We start from the raw sequence: 23,717 nt of genomic DNA on the forward strand, positions 1-23,717 counted from the left end.
TGGATTCAATCTTTTAGTCTCCTAATTGCCCTTTGTACGATACCATTTCTTAGGGCACGTAAGTCTCTCTTGTTCGCAAGGCGATCTGTAAAAGCCAGTGTGGTTCACTAACCTGCATATACCACTATGCCTACAACAGCTTCTGTGTTTCTCACTGTGCATCCTCGGAGCAGTAAGTTCTCCTTGCTAAGGCCCACTCGATCCTTGTTTGAATGCTCACTGAAAAAAAAGCACATTACTTCAGCTATAGGACTCCAGCCATTACCAGTCAGGCTTTGCAAAACCATTAGGGAGCAGATTTCCCAAAGAAGCTGCTAGTCACTGACTGCCATTCTGACATTTCCGATTGGACTTTTCAAAAGAATAGGGTAACAAGCATGCAGATCACCTTTGAAAATCCAGGCACGTAGGCACTGTATTAAAATTTTCTTGTGTTTACAATTCTAGCATTTGCCAGCTGGCATATGAGAAGTATGCAACACTATTGAAAAAAGCTCAAGGTAAACACTGGAAGTCTGAAAACCTGAGACTTCTACTTGGATTACCAACATTGGAAAAATTTCAAACAAAATCTTAAATCCCATTTTAAATATACTGTGAGTATTGTTACTCCTGTGGCATACTTTCAGTGCAGGTAGGCCCACTGTTTGTCAAGGTGTTTCCTCAGAGACTAAGATTCATATATATTTATTTTTATTTTCATATTGCTAACGTGTCGGTGCCCATAGGGAAGAATGCAGACATTGTAACTCTCAAAACTGAGAATCAGTCACCCCATGAAAGTGTTTTGTTTTCCTACTGTCTATAGAAAAATCATAAACCTATAAGAAGAAAACACACAGATAAGCACATTGGTCAAAAGGAATTTGATCAAGTCACTGATGGTTACACAAAACAAATGAGAGTAGGAGAGGAAGTCCATGCGTCCCATTTCCAATCTCGAGCAATGCAGCTTGGCCAATCAGGCCATGGTCCAGACCAAATACTGTAGATATCACATGTTATTACGAGCAGATTTGAAAGAGCTATTTCAAATATAGAATACACAATTGCAAAACAGCCTGAACTAAGATGTTGAAAATATTCAACACAATATAAAAAGAACTAATGGGCTTTCCCAGTCCACAACCTGCTGCTCAGAAAGCCCTTCTGGAGCTCCATCTGCTGGGCTGCACTCAGAAAGAAATGTAGTGCAAACTGACTTCTATACATATTGTCATTATTTTTTAAAGCAAACATCACAAGCTCTCTGAAAATTAGGAAGAGCATCAAAGCAAATGACAATAAAGAGCCACCAAGCCTACTTACACAAAGCCTCGGAAGCAACTGAGGTCGTTGTTAGGACTTTCACACTCTATTCTACTGGAAAATTTTTCTGGATCAATTTCAGAGACCTAAAGCCATAGAAAAAAAACCCCAGAGAACTTAGACAAAATGTGATGGACCTTAGAGACATCATAAATTCATAGGTTCAGATATTACTACCTAACAATTCAGCTTTGAAACTGTAAGCTGCTAGTAGTGTTGATGATCTGCTACCCAGTGTAAATCAGACTTACACAGCATGGAAGGACTTCCTAGTAAATAACAAACCCTGGAAGTATCAGTCGAATTGCTGATGTTTTGAGAACATTGGAGAGGAGAAAACGGGTGTAAGTGTGAGGAAGAAGAAAAAATAATGCAGTAAGAACATCTGAGCAACAGAAATTTCCCATAGTTTTTTTTTTTCATGATAAGGAAAAAAGAAAAAAAAAAAAAAAAAGAGGCCCCGTCTTCTTCGCAAGCAGAATTTCTTCTGAACAGCCATTGTTTCCGATGCCAGGGCCAGGACACTATCTGTGCTAACACAAAGAAAGCAGGTAGAACTTTTTAATGATGCTTGAGCCTTACCAGTACTGAAGAAAGGGCTGTCATGGAAGACCAGAAGTACATGTTGTGAATAAACAGCAGGTGAGCTCTCCAGTGAAGAGAAAAGCCAAGCAAAACAAATATCCTTTATTAATAAAAGAAACCTGGTAAGAACTAAGAGAAAAACCAAAAGGCCTTACCTTTGGAATTACCTGCAGTTGCACCTGCAATTTAATTTCAATTAATGGCACACGAGTATGCCGCTAGTATAACAGAGGCTAGCCTCTGGTAAAGCAGACATTTCCCCACTGAGTACCTTCCACTGACTCTTTGGGAAGCCATTTGTTCTGCTCTTTAGAAAACAAGAATTACTAATTTAAGGTTTCAAACTCCAAGGATAAATCTGTAATTCACAGGTGTAACTGAGTACATCTTCTACACAGTTACAGGTCTCAGAGAAGGCTGCACTCCCACAACTGGGTGACTTCACACTGGCAGAACAGCAACTGTGAGGTTAAAGCACAGTTTTAACTACTCCCTGTTAAATAGAATAGGAAACTCAGAAGACATAATATTATTAACATGTACTTTGTTGGCTTGCTTAAAAAATATATATTTTTTGCTATATTTTGCTGTATTGATTAGTTGCACTGTATTAACCTGAAGTGTGTATCAACACGGCCTTAGACAGACAGATACCTTCAATCTCTTTGTAAATTTAATTAACTATGAAAGACCTCTCTCTCCACTGACCCTTCTCACATTTATTTGTACAGGAAATACAAAATTTCTGTAAAATGTCAACAGTATAATTGATTCATGCTCTTCAAGCATTTCACATTGTACAATAATTACAGAAAAAAAGAGCACAAAGAGACTAAGAACTACCCCCAAAGGGAAGTGAAATAGCCAAAGCAGGGGATTCTTTTCTTGTACAGCCTGGAAACTATCTCCAGATACATATTTCTGCTGAAAGCACCTTATTTTTGATGGACAACTAAGCCATTTGATTTGGTCAAACAATTTGTAATAGCAGTGAAGCTGTTACTAGAAGCTTCTTGCAATATACCTTGATATAGCAACCACAGAAACTCGGGGTGCAACCTATAGTGGGCACAGAAATTATGTCTGCACTCTCCCAGTATAAAACAGAGGTGACAAAAACTACATCCAAAAGCAGGTATCTTGATATGGGCACTCAGATCTTCCTGGACTATACGTTTATGGTCTATATTTCTTCATTACAATCATGAAAAAGCAAATACCGAGAGTAGAAGATTTTGTACCTTATTTCTTGAGATGCCTTCCTGTTTCCTGGCTCAAAAGAGAAGATTTTCTATGGCAGAATTAAAATTACTTGGATTTAGTGTAAAGGCCCCTAAAGAAGGGGGACAATAAAGATGGAAACTGAGTAAGGTAGCTGGGAGTTACAGTCCCTGCATCAGACTCTCTCACCAGAATGGGGAGAGGGGCAGCTTTCCAAGGCCACACCTGCTGCTTTGGCCATGCTGTGTTCCTGACAAACTATATGGTTTGATAACACAGCATGGAAATGGAGTGGGTGCATAGCCAAGGTGCAAGAGGAGAGCTGGCGAGTCCTTTCATCTTCCAGGCTTCCTAGGCTGCCTGGAAGAAAAGGACAGCACTTTCTTCTCCACTAGGTTTGAGGATGCTGCAGCTAGGACTGGATTCAGTCATTGACCACACAGTCTGAGAAGCAACTGATCAGTGTAGCCCTGTGGCCTCTCTCACAACGTAATAAGAAACGTTCACTGCTTCCAGTGAATTAGTGCTAAGGGCATATGAGGTTCTCCACCAGTGAACCTGTGCTTGGTTCAGCTAACTATATCAGGTGTGGAAGGAAAAGGAAATCAATCCATTCTTAACGGGAAGCAAGATTTGAGTGTCTTGAAAGCAGCATGGCAATATCAGTTTGTTCACTAAACAGCTCTTTATCCTCAGGGAGCAGGTCCTCAGCTGTTTTTTGTATTCCCCTATGAATGCCAAGATGGTTGGAGACAGTGTGTTCTGCGCCTTGCTACCCGGTGTTACCTAAGAAGCCTTGAGTTACTTTCCCAATTTATTTCCTGTTATCATTTGAGCATTTTTTAAAAAAAAAAAAAAGGTTATGCTATTCTAAGCTGCCAACAAAACAACAACTAAATTTTGACAGTAAGAGTTTCAGCTCCTGTTTCATGCTGTAATTTTGCCTTGCCTTCTCTCAAAGGAATGCGAAGTGCAAGATCAGGTGCCCCAGTGATAACCTGTTTTTCACTGTCTGTGTTTCTGCTTAGTCACAAAGAAGCAGGACATAACACCCTTGCAAACAGGTTAAGTCTTTTTACTTCTTGTCTTCAGATGTTGTTTAATTTGATGTAGTTTATTCCTATCCTTCCGAGCACAAGAAATGGAAAGGCCAGCCAGTCAGCCTCTTACACAGCACTGCCAGTCTTATTTGGCCTGAGTTTATAGGGACAAAGCCTGCAGCTGAAACTCAACTGGTGGGGCACTAGAGGTCTGTGAAGTTGACCATGGCTCTGTATTCAGAAACCATGCAGTCCTGACAAGAAGACCCTACAATGACTTTTGTTGCTTTGTTTGATTTTACACTTGAGGACAAAAACTAACACTCTTGAATAGTGAAAGAATTGTTCTTTTTTTTTTTTTTTTTTTTCCCCTTTTTCTTTGTAATGGGTCTGCATGGCAAGGTTTTGGTAGTGGGGGGGGTTACAGGGGTGGCTTCTGTACAAAGTTGCTAGAAGTTTCCCCTATGTCAGATACAGCCAATGCCAGCCGGCTTTAAGACGGATCCGCCGCTGGCCAAGGCTGAGCCAATCAGCGACAGCGTTTTCGCCTCTGTGATAATGTATTTAAGGGAGTGAAAAAGTTGTTGGGCAGCAGTAATTGCAGCGAGTGAGAGGAGTGACAATACATGAGAGAAACATCCTGCAGACACCAAGGTCAGTGAAGGAGGGGGAGGAGATGCTCCAGGCACTAAAGCAGTGATTCCCCCGCGGCCTGTGGGGAAGACTCACGCTGGAGAAGTCATGGAGGACTTTCTCCCATGAGGGGGACCCCACATTGGAGCAGGGGAAACGTGTGAGGAGTCCTCCCCGTGAGGAGGAAGGAGCGGCAGAAAACAACAGTGATGAACTGACCCCAACCCCCATTCCCTGTTTTCCCCCTGTGCCGCTGGGGGGGAGGAGGGAGGAAAATCGGGATCAAAGTTACGCCCGGGAAAGGAGGAAGGGGTGGAGGGAAAGTGTTTTAAGATTTGGTTTTATTTCTCATCACTCCTCTCTGAGTTAATTGGTAATAAATTATATTTCCTTTCAGTTGAGTCTGTTTTGCCCGTGACGGTAAATGCTGAGTGATCTCCCTGTCCTTATCTCAACCCCACAAGCCTGTTGTTATTTTTTTTCTCTCCTCTCTCCTGTCCAGTTAAGGAGGGGGAATGATAGAGCGGCTTTGGTGGGCACCTGGCATTTTGGCCAGGGTCAACCCACCACATTCTTCTCGACAGTATGACTCTTCCTAGCATTTTGGTGTAAGTTTTCTGGAAGTCGAGAAAACAGCCTCTTTCTTGAGTGAGACTGAAATCAGATATTGGTAGCAGGAGCTGATATGAGGGCAACCTCAGTATGATCTAAGCCTGTAGAACCATTTGAATTTTGCCTTGCATAGTAACATGTATATACAGAAAGATCAAACAGTCCTTCCTGCTTTATTGTTTTAAGATTAAATCAAGAAAGAAAAGGAAAATAAAACCATGCATGTTACTGTAAAGGGATAAGAAACAGCTTTGTTTGTGGGTATCACGTCATGCCTTTGGTACTACCATACTCACTAAGTAACAGGGGAACCTTAATGCACAACAAGGTGGTACTCCTCACTTCATAGAATCATTAGGTTGGAAAAGACCTCCAGGAGCATCAAGCCCAACTGTCAACCCAACACCATGATGACCACTAAACCATGTCCTGAAGTGCCACATCTACACGTTTTTTGAACACCTCCAGGGATGGCGACTCCACCACTTCCCTGGGCAGCCTGTTCCAATGTTTGACCACTCTTTCATTAAAGAAATTTTTCCTGATGTTCAATCTAAACCTCCCCTGGCACAACTTGAGGCCATTTCCTCTCGTCCTATTGCGTGTTACTTGGGAGAAGAGACCAACCCCCACCTCACTACAACCTCCTTTCAGGTTGTTGTAGAGAGTGATCAGGTCTCCCCTCAGCCTCCTCCTCTCCAGACTAAACAACCCCAGTTCCCTCAGCCAATCCTCATGAGACCTGCTCTCCAGGCCCTTCACCACTCCCGCCCAACTTGATACCATCTGCAAACTTACTGAGGGTGCACTCGATACCCTCATACAGATCATTGATAAAGGTGTTAAACAAGACCAGCCCCAAGACTGAGCCCTGGGGAACACCACTTGTGACCAGCCACCAGCTGGATTTAACTCCATTCACCACAACTCTGTGCTCGGCCATCCAGCCAGTTTTTAGCCAGAAAAGCGTACACCTGCCTAGGCCATGAGACATCAGCTTTCTTAGGAAAATGCTGTGGGAGACAACGTCAAAGGCTTTACTGAAGTCCAGGTAGATAACACAGCCTTCCCCACATCAACTATGCAGGTCACCTGGTCATAGAAGATCAGGTTGGTCAAGTAAGACCTGCCTTTCATGAACCAATGCTGGCTGGGCCTGATCCCCTGGTTGTCCTGCACATGCCACGTGAGCGCCCCTCAAGATGAACCGCTCCATAATCTTCCTCAGCACCGAGGTCAGGCTGACAGGCCTGTAGTTCTCCGGATCCTCCTTATGGCCATTCTTGTAAATGGACATCACACCGGAAAGCCTCCAGTCCTCTGGGACCTCCCCTGTTAACCACGACTGCTGATAAATGAACACTGCTGAAAATTCAGAGTCAGTTCAGGTAATTTTATCCCCAGAGGACTAACCAGTCTGTTCTTACGGACAGCACAGCCTCCCTGCTGTTGTTTTCAGCACGGTGTTTAAGCAGCAGAACTCAGTATCAGGTATGCTGACAACTGTAGAAATGCCAGGATTCTTTGTTCTTTTGATATCACCTTCTTTGTGCAGCCTCCAGCATTTTGTCTGCTAAGTATAACACTAAATAAAATCTATTTGTCTGGTATAAAAACCAATGGCAGCCATCTCTTTTCAGTATTTGGAAAGGCCTTAATGAATTACTTATAAAGCCTTAACCACCTGACTTCCACGGTTGAAAAGTATAGATCCACCAATTTTCCACCACTACTTGGTATGTGTAAACCCTCTGAGACCCAGTGATGCTCAGTCTTGAAAGGCAGAGATGACTTCGTTAATGCTGTTCACAGTAAGCTTGTAACAGAAAAACTCTAAAGAGTTCCAAAGATTTTATAAATCCTTGAGTGACTAAAATTCATAGAATCACAGAATGGTTTGGGTTGGAAGGGACCTTAAAGACCATCTAGTTCCAACCCCGCTGCCATGGGCAGGGACACCTTCCACCAGATCAGGTTGCTCCAAGCCCCATCCAACCTGGCCTTGAACACTTCCAGGGAGGGGGCAGCCACAGCTTCTCTGGGCAACCTGATCCAGTGCCTCACCACCCTCACAGGAAAGAATTTCTTCCTAATATCTAATCTGACACTTCTCTTGATGCAGCCCAGGATGCGATCGGCCTTCTGGGCTGTGAGTGCTCATTGCTGGGTCATATTCAGTTTTTCACCCACCAGCACCCCCAAGTCCTTCTCCCCAGGGCTGCTCTCCATCCACTCATCGCCCAGTCTGTATCTGTGCTTGGGATTGCCCTGACCCAGATGCAGGACCTTGCACTTGGCCTTGTTAAACTTCATGAGGTTTGCACGGGCCTGCCTCTCCAGCCTATCAAGGTCCCTCCAGATGGCCTCCCTTCCCTCCAGCGTGTTGACTGCACCACACAGCTTGGTGGTGTTGGCAAACTGTCTGAGGGTGCACTCAGTCCCACTGTCCATGTTGCCAACAAAGATGTTAAATAGCATCAGTCCCAATACCGACCCCTGAGGAACACCACTCGTCACTGGTCTCCACTCGGATATCGAGCTGTTGACCATGATGCTTTGATTGCGACCAGCCAGCCAGTTCCCGATCCGTCGCGTGGCTCATTTGTCAAATCCTTGCCTCTCTAGTTTAGAGACAAGAGTGTCACGGGGGACAGTGTCAAATTGGAGCGAAAAACACATTTGCAATATGAAAAAACAGTGAGACACTATAGTATCTGCTCCTCTCTCCCAGCACAGAACTCCCTTATAAAAAACCTACGATTTCTTACCCACGACATGATACACATCACAAATGACTTTTAACATTTACCTGAATAGTTATTTTTACTGGTTTGCATTACTTGAAACAGATCTTTCTTTTCTCTGGGTTAAGTGAACAAGCAAAGATTTGCTCCAAAATAAGCAACAAATTAGAACTATGCTACCTGGTTATTTTGTTTTCAGATGGGGATGGCTGAGCTATCAAAAATTAGGCAATCTAGAGGGCTAAGTTGTCTGGGTTTTTTTAGTTAATCATCTGTCATGTCAACTTTCTTACACCACTAGAAATGCACAATTATTACCTGCTCTGAATATCCTCTCACCACCTGCCTCTGCTTTAGGTTAGTTTCTCCATCAAGGCCTGCTGTTTCAATGTAACAGATCCCATCCAGGTCACTAGAATATAACAGCACCATGTCAGCAGGAATTATTTCATTACGTGAAAGCCGGATGAAGTCCCCAACATTGACATTTTTCCAGCGTTCATCTATGTATTTCTTCTCTTTCCTGAAATACAGAAAAAAAAAAAAGAGTAATTTTTTTTACAAGTGCATAAACTGAAAGCTCAGAGAAACATGCTGTAACTAGAAAATTACTCTAACAGTTAATGTAGTCTTACAAGTCTTAAAAAAAAAATCACCTCTGATGAGACAGTCTATTAGCTCAAGGTGGGTATAACTATGAAGAATCAGCTCTGCTGCCCAAGCCCTGTTTTTCTGCGAATTACATTTCGGTCACCCCCACAGAATTATTTTAGCTCTATTTAAAATTCAGTCCACTTGCTTCCTATGTGTTCATTATTCCAAGAAAGCAAACAGCGTTTTCAGGATTTCTCTTTGAGTCACCACTTTTTCCTGCAATTATGCAACCAAGACAGCAAATCTTTTTCCCTTCTGATAGGTCCTTTCAAAAATGTCTGTGTCCCAAGACGATGAACACCTACCAGTAAGCAAAGAATATTCAGCAACCACTTTACTGATGTTCTGAATATAAATACTTGTTTTTACAGGCTTTTAAAATATCTTTTCCATTAATTTTGAACATAAGCTACCAAGACTCTGTAAGACTCAGGGAAGCCAATAAAAGCTCAGGCCCAATACAGCATTAAGTTGAAATTCTTTATTAATATGAAATATCCAGGCATGACACACGTAAGCTTGAACTGTTTTCAACTTCCAATTTATAGCTGCTGTTCTGTCCTCAGCTGAGAAGAAGAATCTTCCTTTACGTAATCACAGGCGTGTATTGCAAACACAGTCAGGTTGAGAGCGGTGAATGGGATGCAAGGTAACAAGCAACAAGGGCTTTACGAGCTAGCCGGAGGCACGCAGCAGTAGGCTACTGCAACATAGGTGATGCAACACACCTACAATTGCTGTAACAAACACTGCACAGGGCTGGATGCAGTATATTTTTTGTATGAGCTATTACTGCCCTCGGCAACTGACTGGCTTTTCTGCCTTGCACAGACTAACCCTTGTGGTATGTTTAAAGAGAGGCCCACGTACGCCCCACAGTCTTCGTTTCTCAGTCATCCAGACTGGGGCATAGTCCGGGCCTGCTAGGGCTGTCTTCCATGTTGTGCTTCTTTCCCTACGTCTCATTCTAAACTGCTCGAGAAGCACACCGGAGAATTGGGAAGTGCATTAGCTTTTACACTGCAGACATAAGCTAATAAGCTTTGCAACATGGCCATTGTGTGTAGACTGACCCTTATCTACTAGCTTTAATTAAAGTGCTACCTATATCAAGGTGGATGGATTCAAACAACACTGCAGGAATTAACTTTTCATACCAGAACACGTACTTGAAAATAAAGAAGAAAAAAAAAAAGTTGAAGGAAAAATTTCTAATGTAAATTAACTAAAGCCAACCTAATAGAGGTAGTAAACAGGAAAAGGAACAGAATACTTGCTAAAACAGGATGAGACTCTCAGTTACTGAGGGTATGACTAGATAGCTGCGAGGCGCTGAAAAAGTAAATCTATTCAGGAGACTGAGCAAGCTGAAAACTAGTGGGGTTTTTTTGTTGTTTGGAACTACCCCTCAGGTATTGAAAATTACATCAGCATAACTTTTTGTGTAGGCCAATTTACCCTGCTATGAAGGCCAAGTGAGTCCAATCAGGGTACAACACCAACTGGAGCAGAATGCCCTGGTCACTTCACAACAGCACCCTTTTACCTCACCCTCCAAACAGGATGGAAAGGTTTTGAGAACCCAGGAGGGTGGTGGGAGAAAATTACTTCCACAGCCAGCTTGTATCTAGAAGAGTTAGAGAAAGGATGGAAACAAAAAGGTAAGCAAGACAAAATAAGCTCATAAACAAAGAAAGCAACTGCATCACTAACGTAAGACAAAAATATCAAGTGAAAAGTTGTCAATTTCTCCCACTGACTTCTACAGCAATTTTTCAAAATGAATGGGAATTTGCAAAACCACAGAAATATTTGGAAATTAAAGATTTTGTGACAGGGCAAGCCTTTGATTAATCCCTGAAGTAATTATTTGCTAGAGATTTCAAAAAGGAGAAAACCCCTGGTACTCTCACATCCCTGTATTTTTCCTAACTACCATGCATTTCACAAAAAAAATATGAAAACGTATTTGCCTCTGCTGCCAGTGTTGGGGTTAGCCCTCAGGAGATGGCAAATCTCACAGAATCATAGAATCATTTAGGTTGGAAAGTACCTTTATGATCATAGAGTCTAACTGTAAACCTAACACTGCCAACTCCACCACTAAACCATGTCCCTAAGCACCACATTTCAACCACTTCCCTGGGCAGCCTGTTGCAATGATTGACAACCCTTTCAACGAAGAAATTTTTCCTAATGTCCAATCTAAACCTCCCCCTCATGCAACTTGAGGCCATTTCCTCTTGTTCTATCGCTTGTTACTTGGGAGAAGAGGCTGACCCCCACCTCATTACAACCTCCTTTCAGGTAGTTGCAGAGAGCCATAAGGTCTCCCCTCAGCCTCCTCTTCTCCAGGCTGAACAACCCCAGTTCCCTCAGCCGCTTCTCAAAAGACCTGTTCTCCTGACCCTTCATCAGCTTTGTTGCCCTTCTCTGGACACGCTCCGGCATCTCAGAGTCTTTCTTGTAGTGAGGGGCCCAAAACTGCACACAGTATTCGAGGTGTGGCCTCACCAGTGCTGAGTACAGGGGCACAATCACCTCTCTACTGCTGCTGGCCACACTATTTCTGATACAGGCCAGGACGCTGTTGGCTTCTTGGCCACCTGGGCACACTGCCGGCTCTTGTTCATACACGTCTCAACAAGCACCCCCAGGTCCTTTTCTGCGAGGCAGCTTTCCAGTCACTCTTCCCCGAGCCTGTAGTACTGCATGGGATTGTTGTGACCCAAGCACAGGACCCAGCACTTGGCGTTATTGAACCTCATACAGCTGACCTCAGCCCATCAATCCAGCCTGTCCAGATCCCTCTGCAGAGCCTTCCTACCCTTGAGCAATCAACACTCCTGTCCAACTTAGTACCATCTGCAAACTCACTGAGGATGCACTTGATCCCCTTGTCCAGCTCACTGATAAAGACATTAAACAGAATTGGCCCTAATACTGAGCCCTGGGTAACGCCACTGATGACTGGCCACCAACTGGGTTTAACTCCATTCACCACCACTCTTTAGGCCCAGCCATCCAGCCATTTTTTTTTACCTAGCAAAGAGTACACCCATCCAAGCCATATTTCTCTTTTAAATCACTATCTATTTAATAAACATGGGACTTAAATTGTATGATGCTTCTTTTTACTTGATGCACGTGGACAAGTCCCACTTTCTTTTTGCCAGGCTGGAGCCTGGGGGAGCAAAGGAAAGCTAAAGGTAAGGAAGAATCTTGCAGAAAGGGTTATTCTTTCCAGATCACAATTCCATAAAGAAAAACTAGATATGAAATTGTATCTGGATTTCAAATATATACAATGATTTGCACAAACATAGAACCATAGAACACTTTCAGTTGGAAGATACCTTCAAGATCATCAAGTCCAACCTTTGTTCTAGTTCTATCAACACCACTAAACCATGTCCCTAAGTACAACATGCATTTGTAAAGAACAGTAATTATAATACATCTACATGCAAGGCTTGGAATGAAACAAATATATTTAGAAGGTCTGCAGAAGAGGGAAAAACAGAAGAAAAACGTATCAGACAGCCGTTATCCATCCTGCTGCTGATGCAGCAGACACATCATGCACATATTCTTTATCCAGTTCAGCAGAAAGTCAGACAAAAAGTTTCACCATCTTTCATAGCAGGTCAGTGGGGGAATAAATGGACATTTCCATCATAAGCACCTCACCACAGTCCTACTGAAATGACAGAAACTACATGATTTTAACAGATGCTCGAACAGAAGTGCCTTCATACTTCGTGATTCATGGCTATTTAAATATGATCCTAATACTTTAAAATGGTAACTTGCTCAAAATGTGCAAGGACTTGATAACTAAGTATTTAACATCAGAGCAACAATTACAAGCTATATTAAAATGCACATTAGCACATCTTATTGCTTATTGAAATGTTTTATTATTCCATGTCACAGGTTAGAGCCCAAACTGGGACACTCCTAAGGGAAAGACAAGACAGAAAAAAACCCCAACAAAACATGTTAAGCAACATTATCCTATTTTATCACATTTTCAAGACAGAAATAAGCTTTCCTGGAAAAAACAGCTTCAGGGTCTGTGCATTTAAGGCCAAATACAATAATTCTGATCTATCAAATGGATAAATCTCAGAACTCCAAAAAGCAGCAGGTTGAAAACTCTGAAACTATGGATGTCAGCCATTTGCCATAAGTAAAAGCAAACACAAGGGTGGCAAGGCAGAAGAAATTAGGTTTGCCAAATCAGCACAGAAACTAGCACCTAGTTGCTCAGACTGATTTATCATGACACTGAGACTGGTACATTTTGGCATGGACCACAGTGAAACTACTTCTATTATGAACACCGAGCTTTGTATAAAAGTAAGCCTCACAAGGGTTCAAGAAGCGACTATCACTGGTCTTCCTGAAAATGCTTCACGCAAATTATCTTCAAACAGGAGGCCTACCAGCTTTCAGCCGTGACAACTAGTGCTTAGTTATGTTGAGACAGCAAGAGGAGATGTTACATTGGGCACTTGTCTCAGTAGCCATGTAGGTAGCAGTATCTAACGTGTAAGTAAAATTACACAGACAGCATGTACGATGTACACATCTTCTCCAGGTGAACAAATGCACAGTAAGAAAAAACCTGGAAATTGTATTCAACATTAGCTAGTAGTTCATCATGTTTACTCTTGATATGACTATGCTTGATTAAATGCATGCACTGGAACAGTCATCACAATTTCTAAGGGATTCTTGTTAAACGAATTATGAAATTCTGAATCCTAATGTGAGATTAATGGAAGTTTAAGATAAATCGGCTCACGTGTAGTGAACAAACATGTTTCTACCAATAAGATATAATTCTCCTGAACCATGCCTCCAAGTTTATCTTTAAAACCAGATTATACTATATAAAATAACTCATGATAAAAGTAAATAAGGAGGAAAAAAAAGTTAAAAAACCTAAACACTTAGAGGCACAAGAAGGAATTTTTATGGATTACTAATATGGCCACTGATTATTACACATTTTTGGTGATGGGGAAGGAATCAACCCAGAAAAGACAACCAGAAATTAATTCTGCTGCATTGACATTGGCATGAGATTGCAAGTAACACAGAGTTTTCATGAATATGGATATTGAATGCTTGAGCTTTCTGGCAATATTTTTTTTCTGAGTACATGACAATTTACAGCAGAAACAGTCCAGCTTCTCCCTTAAGCCTTCTCTGCAGACATGAAAAAGATAAAAACCATTTATCTTCCCTAATGGCCAAACTACTTACCTGGTTCAAGCTCAATTTTTTATAGGTTGAACAGAACAATTCTGGGAAAGCTGATACACATATTCCTGTTTGCAGAACAAAATTTGTGTTTATTTTTCCTTTGATGACACAAGATGATAATCCAGACTTTTTCTATGGTTATGAGCTAGCTCTTAAAATACCAGTACAGTATGGCAAATGCCAGAAAGCTGGCAATTCCATCTTCTGAGTAGTATCAGAATACATTTAATGGTTATGGAGTACCAGATTGCAAACCTGCTGCATGGGCTGATTAAGGTCATGCCAACAGTACAGAGTTTAGGGTTTGCCATAACCAGCTAGCACATTAAGACTTTAGAAAAGTTTATTTTCAGTGTACTGCCTTCACTAGGAAAAGGCGTGTCTTTAATGAAAAAGCAAGTTTTAGATGTGGTTTGGCACTACAGCAACTGCTGTATGTTACTGCTCGGACCTTCTGGATTTGTTAAGGTGTCCAACTGCCAATCAGTCCTCTCCTACAGCTGCTATTTGTGATGGCTACTACAACACATGAAAAGTGATATTTTTCAAATTACTTGTTTCCCTGCATGACCACAGAGAACGCAAGAAAGAAAAAGGGTCCTTTATCTTTGTATTTCACTTCGAATGAGTCTCAGAACATCCTTTTATGACAGGTATAAAAGAAAAATGATTATGTGAGCAGCACTGATGTGCACTAAAAGAAGATTTTTGCCAGTTAATTTAGAATATGATCAGTTTGTGTTCCTGTCTTTTTATTATCCATGCATAACTGCCTGTCAGCAAACCTCTCACCACAAGCACGCTCCACTCCTGACCTGCACCTACAGTCTGTAACAGTTGCCGTCCTGCACTGCGGTACAGGTGCTAACATTTGTAGCAAACTGTGTAATGCACTCAAACAGAAAATTATCTCATTCTGTCTGGGGAAATGCTATTACATTGTGAGTATATCCCCAAACCATTAATGACCTTTACCAATATAGTGCTAAACTAGCAACCCTTGAATTTCCATGATGCTTACAGCGATTTTAGAGAAATTAAAAATACACCTTTCAAAACAAATGTACATACAACAATGCTTCACTAGTCAAACTATCTTGCTTAATACAGTACAAACTCATGCATGACCACTCTTGCCTCGACCAAAGAATAATTGTTTTTCAGCAAATTTTACACTGATTTGATACCCATTTAGCAAATCTGGTGATCAAGACTCAACCAGACTAGTTCATGAGCAACCTGTTCTAATTAGACCTGCTTCGAGCAGGGATTGGACTAGACGACCTCCAGAGACCCCTTCCAACTTAAAATTACTTTGTGATTCTGTGAGTATCCAGAAAGTAACCCAAAAGATCTATCAACAACTTTTTCACATACTCATAGTCAAAAAATAACAATAAAGCACAAAGACTGTTGTCTCTTACCTGCTATATACTTTGGTTAGTAAGTTGTTTATCTGTTTATCCATTTTGTACTTTGAGTAATCTTCCAGACCATCTTTCACTGCAATAATCGTCAGAACTGCTACTAGAGGTAGCATTGTAATTTCTTTTTGGAAGGCTTCCACCAGAGGAACCCAATTTAGGACAACTAGAAATAGGAAATACAAATTGGCAACTCTGAAACAAAGAGAAAAGATACGAGTTAGCTGTGCTAACAGACCTCCATCCTTATCCCCCGCTCCATGCTATAAAGACACTTAAGTGAGCAGTAGTTTATCTTTTCCTCACTCCAACTGCAATGTAAGAACTAAGCATCCAGAACTTTGTTTTCACTCTCCAGTCAATAGATTATTTAGCTGCACAATTGCTTAATATGCACGATCAGAAGATGCAGAAACCAAGAATTTACCTGTATTTTCAAACCTGTCCTCCAGGCATGTGTCTTCTGGTGCGGCTTTGATGAACTTGCACTCTCTCAAATTTCCAGGTCTTTTAAATTTAATTTTATCATCTCCTGGGCTAGATGACATGTTTTTAAAAAAGGGAGCCATCTACAGCCTCCCTGAATAACTTTACAACGCAGCAGTCCTCCAAGCAGAAGGAGGGGGAAAAGAATTGGCAACAGAGAAAGACATGAGGGAAGGGGAGAAACACATTTGCAGGGAATGAGCTGAAAATCCTCCTGCAGATTGCTGTGTGGCAGCGCTCTAAGAGTAAGGAATATTTCAATAATCTGAAGAATAGAATTAGTAGAAATTACACAAGCTATGGAGAAAAGGATTAGCCCAACACTGATAATACTCTTTCGCCAAATAACACAGATCTTTTCAGAAGTGATAGACAGGTCAAGAGGAAGAATAATTTCTGAATACCCGTCTACATAGTAACACACACATTTAAATAAAAGGATTCCACTTCAGAAGAATTACCACAATCAAAAATGAGTTCATTACCTGTGAAATTGTTCAAATAAATTCCGAGGTAAAAAATTCAATAAAGTATACTTAGTAGTCCGTATTTTGTTGTTCATGTACAGTTTTGATACTTTTTCATACTCTTCCTTAAAATGTCCCAAACAGGGAATCACTATCCTATGTTTGCCAACAGTTTTTGATGACTGATAGCACTTGTTCCTTGAACTGTTGCTGCTGCTATCTCCTCCACCCTCTGTAGATATCAGTCGCTGCCAACGGTATCGGGCCCAGCGGATGGGATCTGCCATTGTGCCTGAAACTCTTTATAATCCAAGGAGCGTCCTCTATCTAGAAACATGTTAAAATACAGCAAGTCACAAAATAGTTCTGTAAAGCCTCTTCCACAGTTACAGTGCTGAATAAGCCTAGGAAAAAAGTAATTTCCATAGTTTGATTAAAAGAAAAAAACAGTTAAAAGGTTATGTGGGGTCAGGAACCTCTGTGCTTCAAAGGCCGAATTTATCTGAACTTCATCCACCCTTTCAGGATCCTAGAGTTTGATTGCTCCGTTTAAAATGCACAACATTTTTGTAATAGCACCTCATGTAAGCAGCCTGCCCATGTGTCTCTCATGCTGTAGTATGGTGAAAAAAGCAGACAAGCTGCTAATTCTGCAGAGAACAGCATTTTGAAAGAAAACCTTATCTCAGACACTGCAGTCCTTGCTGATGGTTAACAACCCTTATTAAACTCAGGAGTCAACAACATAACAACAGGCATCTGAGTACAGTCTTCAACCCAAAGTGAGGAATTGCCAGTAAAAGGCACTAAGTAGCTATCACAAACAAAAAACCTCTTCCTATTGAATTAGAAACAGGTTTGAGAATTTTTACCAGCTGATAGACGATGAATAAACTTCATGCCAATGCTTCTCCTCTATTCACCTTAGCTAAGCTCCAGCAACCTACCCAGGAATTTGTTTTCCTAAAGAAAGCTGAAGTTCACAGGTGTAGGTGATACTTGCTTTATCACACCACTCAATGCAGTCAGAAAAGGACTTTTATACACATAAACCACGCTTTAACAGAAGCTCAAAACTTCTGTTTTCTATAGTTAGGGGTTTTTTACAATTTACAAGTTTTTACAATTAATAATTGGTACATTTCTTGTACTACTTCTTCCATAGAACAGCTCATCTTATATTTGTTTAAAACTACAACTTCTGTGAGTCCCAAAGCATCAGTACAGCTGCTACTTGCTGCACATTACTTTCCCTCCATCTGGTATCTTACTATCTGCATAAATTTTAGCAAAATTCATTACTAAATCTTCTTCCTAAATTCCCACACAAAAGCTGCCTCTAAAACTTGCTGGGTATTTCTAAATGAAAACTCTTTACTACAGACTACCCTACACAGTCATCAACTAATCCTGGTTTTGACTTCAATCAACTCAGACTTCTGTTCATGTGGCATCTCTTTCTCTGCCACTCTGTGCTGCTCAGATGCCTCCAAAATGTTGCTGTAAAAAGTAATTCTCCAAACTATTGCTTGACAATATCATATCTTCTTTTACGTATCTTCCTTGATTTTTCCTTTCTTCTGCTACAATTGCAGAAATCTTGAAACATGGGCACAGAGTCCTCACAAGGTCCTCTAGTGATAAGGTAGTATTAATATACCTACATAAATCCATTCTGTTCTTAAAAAGAAGATTCTGCAAACTTCCTAAAAGTCTGGTCCACTGCATCACTACCCTTTATCTAGAAAGCTTTCCCCTAATGTCTAACTGGTCTCTTCCTCTCATCAAATTAAGATGGTACAGTTTTATCTTCATTAGATGTGGATAGTTACTGACTGTTGGAATCTTAATATCTTGGAAGACTGTTACTACCTATATGAAACTCATTTTCCTCTTTAGAAACCATGGCCTGCATGTGAAGGGAGAAGAGGAACAAGGAGATAAAACCAAACTTCTATATAGCATCTTTTCTCAGCATCCCCCGGCAGTTCCTATGTGAATTACTGTTCTCCCAAGGCCCTTCTGTAGTGCTTCCCCAGGCAACATAGGCGACTGGTCTGAGAAAAAGAGACTTTCTTTTTTTCTCAGTGCTAAACCTTGTGGTCTCAGTAACCATGAGACCACCAGCTGCCGCCCAGGAAGGCAGCTATGTCTGGGACTTCTCAAGGAAAGAAGGTGAAGATTTTCCAAAATATATATGGCATCTTCTTACTTTCACAGAATGCGGCATCTTCATATCCTTGCTCCCTCTAATCCCATTGCCTAGGGGACAGTCCTCAGAGGGGCTGCCCTCTGTACAGAGGCTACTATCTCATTTTAGTCAGGGTCAGTCTTTCCTCCAGAGATGGAAACTCTGACATCTAGAAGCAGCTAGTTCACAACAATGAACTAGTTTTAAGGTATGTCTACCATATTGTCAGACATATGAATATTGTTCTGTACACACGTGAAAGAGATGCTTCAATTCATTTGCACGGAGTCTGAGAACAAGTCTAAAGCTTGGAAGGTAGCCAGATCTTCAAAAATATTTAGGAACTGCAGAGCATGCAGCTAGTGGATTCCATACTTGGCTATGAAGAGCTGTTCAATACACCTAGAGCTCCTAAAAACCAAATGAACACCAACTTGTCTACACAAGTCACGACTGAAGCAAAGTATTGAAAATTAAAGAATTTTTAAAGCTGACTGGCTGAAAAGAAGTACTTTCTTCTCTTGCAATCATAAATTTCGGCAGTTCAGCTCTTTAAAAAACCGCAAACTTCTAGATTTTGGGTGGCATCCTTAAGGCTTGGACTTTTTGAGGAAACAGCACTCCCCATTAACTGTCTCTGCTGTGACAAGTCACTAATTTCACAAACAGATCTTATGCAATGAAGGTCCTTTCTAAAGAAATGTTTGCTTTAATTAACAATATGCTGGATTATCAGGGAGAGCTTCAACATGGTTTCTTCTTTGTCTTGTTAAATTTATCAGTCTCTTTCAAGCTTCCATCTTTAGCATGAATCATACAGGGCGTGTCAATTAACCATACTTTTGCTTGAAACAATATAATTCTTTGCCTAAATCCAGTAATCTGACATATCTCTACATACTGTAACAACGTGCAATCCCCTTGTAGAAAACTTAAGTAACTAAACACCACAAAATTTTCCAAGATGCCATATGACCCAGGTATTTGACAACAGGTTAGATTTGTAGAGAAAATCATGTTTGTGTTCACAAGCCCATCAAACAAGCATCTGATACTGGTGACTTCTGTGACCACAAGCAGCAGCAGAAGTAAAGAAACTCCTTCTCAAAGCAAACTTCCACGGCTAATGGGAATGCAAAGGTTTTAAATGGTAGATCCTGTTCACTCAGTGGAAATTACATAGGCAAAATAACCTATACAGCTAAATCAACTTCAAATGCTTAAGAATTACATTATCAGTAACATGCAAATAAAGATGGGAAGAGAGCTGAGAATTGGGGAAAAAACAATAGAAAACCTGACAAATTTCAAAACCTCCTAAATTCTAAGTCCTTTTGTTTTTCAGAATTTATTACCTTTTACAGCATTTGACACCCAGTGACCACTCTTTAAAAAAAAAAAAAAAAAAAAAAGGTGGGGGATGGGGCAGGGGGAAGAATACTGGACATTTTAACATGACAGCGTGTTAAGATGGAATTCCTGACCACTGGATCTGGAGCCAAAGGTTTAAACTGCACACACACTGTTGCTGAAGAGCAGTCACTCCTCACTGCATACACATCCCTGACTCCTGACACAGCTCCAAAACCTCTGCCCCACCCTCCCTCATCCTCCTTCAGAGAAGCAAAGCTTAAAAAGGAGAAGGAAACAAGAGATTCAGGTGTGTGCACCGTGTATTTGTGCCAGTATCCCCTGCATTTTATTGTAACAACTTTTAAGAAAACTCTGAAGACTGTACGGGCAAGAAATAACTAACAGAAAACCACCGCAACCACATGACATTGGAAACAATGTATGAGAAGCAACAAGTAATCTCCTATGGTCAAAAAGGTGAATCAGACAATTAACCAGCATCTTGGGAAAAAAGTATCTGGATCTCACACTCTGCCACAACGCCCTGTGACTCACCTAGGATTTGACTGAGCTACTATTTGCAAATGATTTTTTTTTATTCATTTGCATTTCCATTTTAAAATAGGATTTATGAGGTTTCAAACTTCAGAAATCTCTTTTGCATTTTTTTTTACTCTTTTAAGTATTTTTCTTCTTCCTCATTAAATTTGGATCATAAAGTAATGAGCACCTTTTCTTCCATTAGCTAGAAGGAAGTCAAAAGGAGATTCATAAACTTCATGTTAGACATTATAAAGGATGAAGTTGCCAAAGATCAAATAAAAGCTGTTTTAAACAATTTTTCTAAGAAATCCCTTCTTTTAAAACATTATTTGATCTTCTTGTAATGTCATTTTTCATAGTAAAAATAAGTTTATTTTTTAAAAACCCAAGAACAATCTTCACATATTTGAAAACAGGAAGCCTAAACGATCATATTCTAAGTTTTGAGGACAACATCACAGAAGCTGGACTCTGTTCTCATTTTCACACTATACACTCAAGTGAACACTACTCGAACTTGCTAAATGGCAATTGCTGTTACAGAGATAATCCAGATATGCCTTACACTCAAAAAGACAAGTTTCTGTAGCAAGCTCACTAAAGTCACATGATCATGACAAAATGTGGAAGGGAATTATCTGACACTGCACATATTATTTGCTTTCTCTCTACCTCAGTTCCCTCATGTACTCTGATTCTTTCCTCTTCTTACAAAACACTTTGAGATATGGAAATATGGAAGGACTATATATGGTTAACATGTAATAGCTGGTTGTCAAATCTTTGTAATAGCAAGGCAGAGCAGTGTCATTTTTACCACAGGACAGATCAACACTATACACTATCCATGTTTGACCGTCCTATATCACAATAAAAAAAGCCTTTAATAACTCTCTGCTAGTGGTAAGGCTGAGAAAACCCCAATTTTTAAATGTTCCGTACCCTGAAAGAAGGGCCTTTCATCATAAAGCACAGTATAAGCATTCTCTTGTACCCATATTTCATGTCCAAAAGTTGTTTTCTTTTCTCATCACTTGCCTTTCATTGCCTCTTTGTCAGCTTCCAATTCTGTGAACTATCACCTTCATATCTGCATGCAAGCCTTTGCTCCTAGCTTTCCTGCAGAGAGACAGAGCTGAGACTAAAAATTCCTTAGTTCCAGTTATTACCTTTGGCAAATCACTTGGCAATCACTGTCCTCTCCCACACCAGACTCTTTCTCAAGATTGTCTGCAAAACAGATGTGTAGATAGTTTAGCTAATGTTTATACTGCTTTGGAACTGCACCTTACTATTATGTTGTGGTCATTCACTTGCAGGTCATGTGAAGTGCCCTATCATTTACCGCGGCTTCTCTTGACCACTTCCTCCCTTCTGACAACATCCTCCTCTTTTGCTGTAATCTCCAAATAGTTAGTCCTCATTTTTCTTTCAGAAAAGTCTTTGTTAAATACACTTGGTAAATGACATATTTCACAAGAATGTTCCTCAGACCTTTGGCATGTGCATGTGTATGGTGCATGTTTCTATCCCATTCTTGCTCAGGCACAGTCTTTGGACACAACGTGCAGTAGGCCTTCTCTGTCATCTGGGGTTGTTTCCAGTAGGAAGTAATAAATCAATTCTTGGCAAACAAAATGTAATCAATAAAATTTCATTACCTTACCTGAAACACATCTATAGCACCTAAAAGGAAAGTAATTCAGACAATGCATCTCTCCAGCAACACTCCTTTTCTTAGCTCCCTACCTTAATATTTCAGGATATTCCACAGGTTTGAGGTGAAGATAAATGCTCACCCAGATGGAGGTCACACTACACAAAGCTATGGAAGCATGGATCATCCCTAATTCACACAAAGTCTCATTTAAACCTCTTATCGAGTGTTACTGCACAGGCTCACTAGCACTCATATCACTACATTATGACTGGAGTACACTGTCAGAACTACACAGGCTAAGTGTTCAAAATGGCTCCCATTCATCTTTGAAAACTCAGAAGCTATTAGACAATGAAGAAGTTTAAGGGGGCCATGGCCTAAAGATTAATTTACACTCTGAAGAATAAATACTTCTTTCTTCCTTTGCTACTTTCTCTGTAACATGCAATTTCACAAGTTTCTAACATGTCTTTGCAAGCCAATATGAAATCTGCAGAGACACCCTAATATGCTAAATAGATGTGGCTAAGAGACTTGGGCTGCCAATTTATGGCATAAACAGGCAAAAACCTGCAGAAATCAAAACTTCAATTCTAAGAAAAATACGTGGTTATTTGCAACAACATATTCTGAGTTATATTCATAAAGGGGATGCTAAGAACTCTTGGATTAAGAGTGGAAGGCAGATGCTACCATGAAAAGTGAAATGCTATGGCAATATTTTGCCACGCACTCCTACCTACGAAATCTGATTTAGCATCGGCAACAGTGAAAACCTGCAAGCCTTGAAATGTCTTATCTTGGAAAGGAAATTTCTCGGTTGTGAGTACATTAAGCCAGCCATTGGCAGCTCTTCACAACTGAAAAACAATCAGCAGGATGCATTAAAACCCAGGAAGTGCCAAGGCCCTGACACAAGGTCGATTGCAAGATAATTTAATAGTAAACCATACATGCAGTAGTATCAATTAATACTGCAGTGTGCGAGCAGTACATAAAAGCAGACAATCTCCTCCACCTTGGGTAAAGTTATTTAGGATGCCAGTCAGATCTTGTACCTACAGACACAACTGAACCATATCCTACCAAATTTTAGGTTTAAAACTCAGATGAATCATGTACTTCTGCAACAGTAACCGCTTTCAAAATAAAACTGAAGACTGCTGGAAACCTATGATTTCTGTAAATGTTTTATATCCTCTTCTCCATCAGAAAAGTTCTGCTTTTTGCCCTGTTCTCATGTGCCACATCGGTCTCTCAAAACTGTAAAATAAAACCTTACAGGTTAAGTCTTACTCTTTTATGACCATCTTTTCTCACAAGTATATCTTTAGCTTATGGTCATGCAGCATTTAATCACTGCAGACGCTTTGATATGCATGAAATTCACATTTATTTCACAGTAAGACTAAGGCGTGGGGCATGTTAAAAAAATTTATACTGTGTTCATATGACACAAAAGGATGTGATTTTTTTGCAGTCAGTGTATACTTCCTAAAGTTACAGTAAACAATTTTAAAGG

The 23,717-nt window shown here is 40.6% G+C and overlaps 1 protein-coding gene across 1 annotated transcript in view; it reads right to left on the minus strand.

Annotated features, from left to right (window-relative positions):
* Positions 1 to 16,735, minus strand: part of ATP10D (ATPase phospholipid transporting 10D (putative)) — a 42,781-nt gene extending 26,046 nt beyond the window's left edge. The window contains exons 1-5 of the mRNA XM_086464818.1: positions 16,467 to 16,735; positions 15,496 to 15,690; positions 8,462 to 8,666; positions 1,309 to 1,394; positions 113 to 219 (exon numbers count right to left, since the gene is read on the minus strand). Coding sequence (XP_086320944.1) covers positions 113 to 219; positions 1,309 to 1,394; positions 8,462 to 8,666; positions 15,496 to 15,690; positions 16,467 to 16,735 — 862 coding nt within the window. The remainder of the gene's footprint in view (positions 1 to 112; positions 220 to 1,308; positions 1,395 to 8,461; positions 8,667 to 15,495; positions 15,691 to 16,466) is intronic.
* Positions 16,736 to 23,717: the final 6,982 nt, after the last annotated feature.

Source organism: Leptosomus discolor, chromosome 4 (assembly GCF_034619465.1).
Source record: "Leptosomus discolor isolate bLepDis1 chromosome 4, bLepDis1.hap2, whole genome shotgun sequence".
In the NCBI taxonomy this organism is placed as follows: domain Eukaryota; kingdom Metazoa; phylum Chordata; class Aves; order Leptosomiformes; family Leptosomidae; genus Leptosomus; species Leptosomus discolor.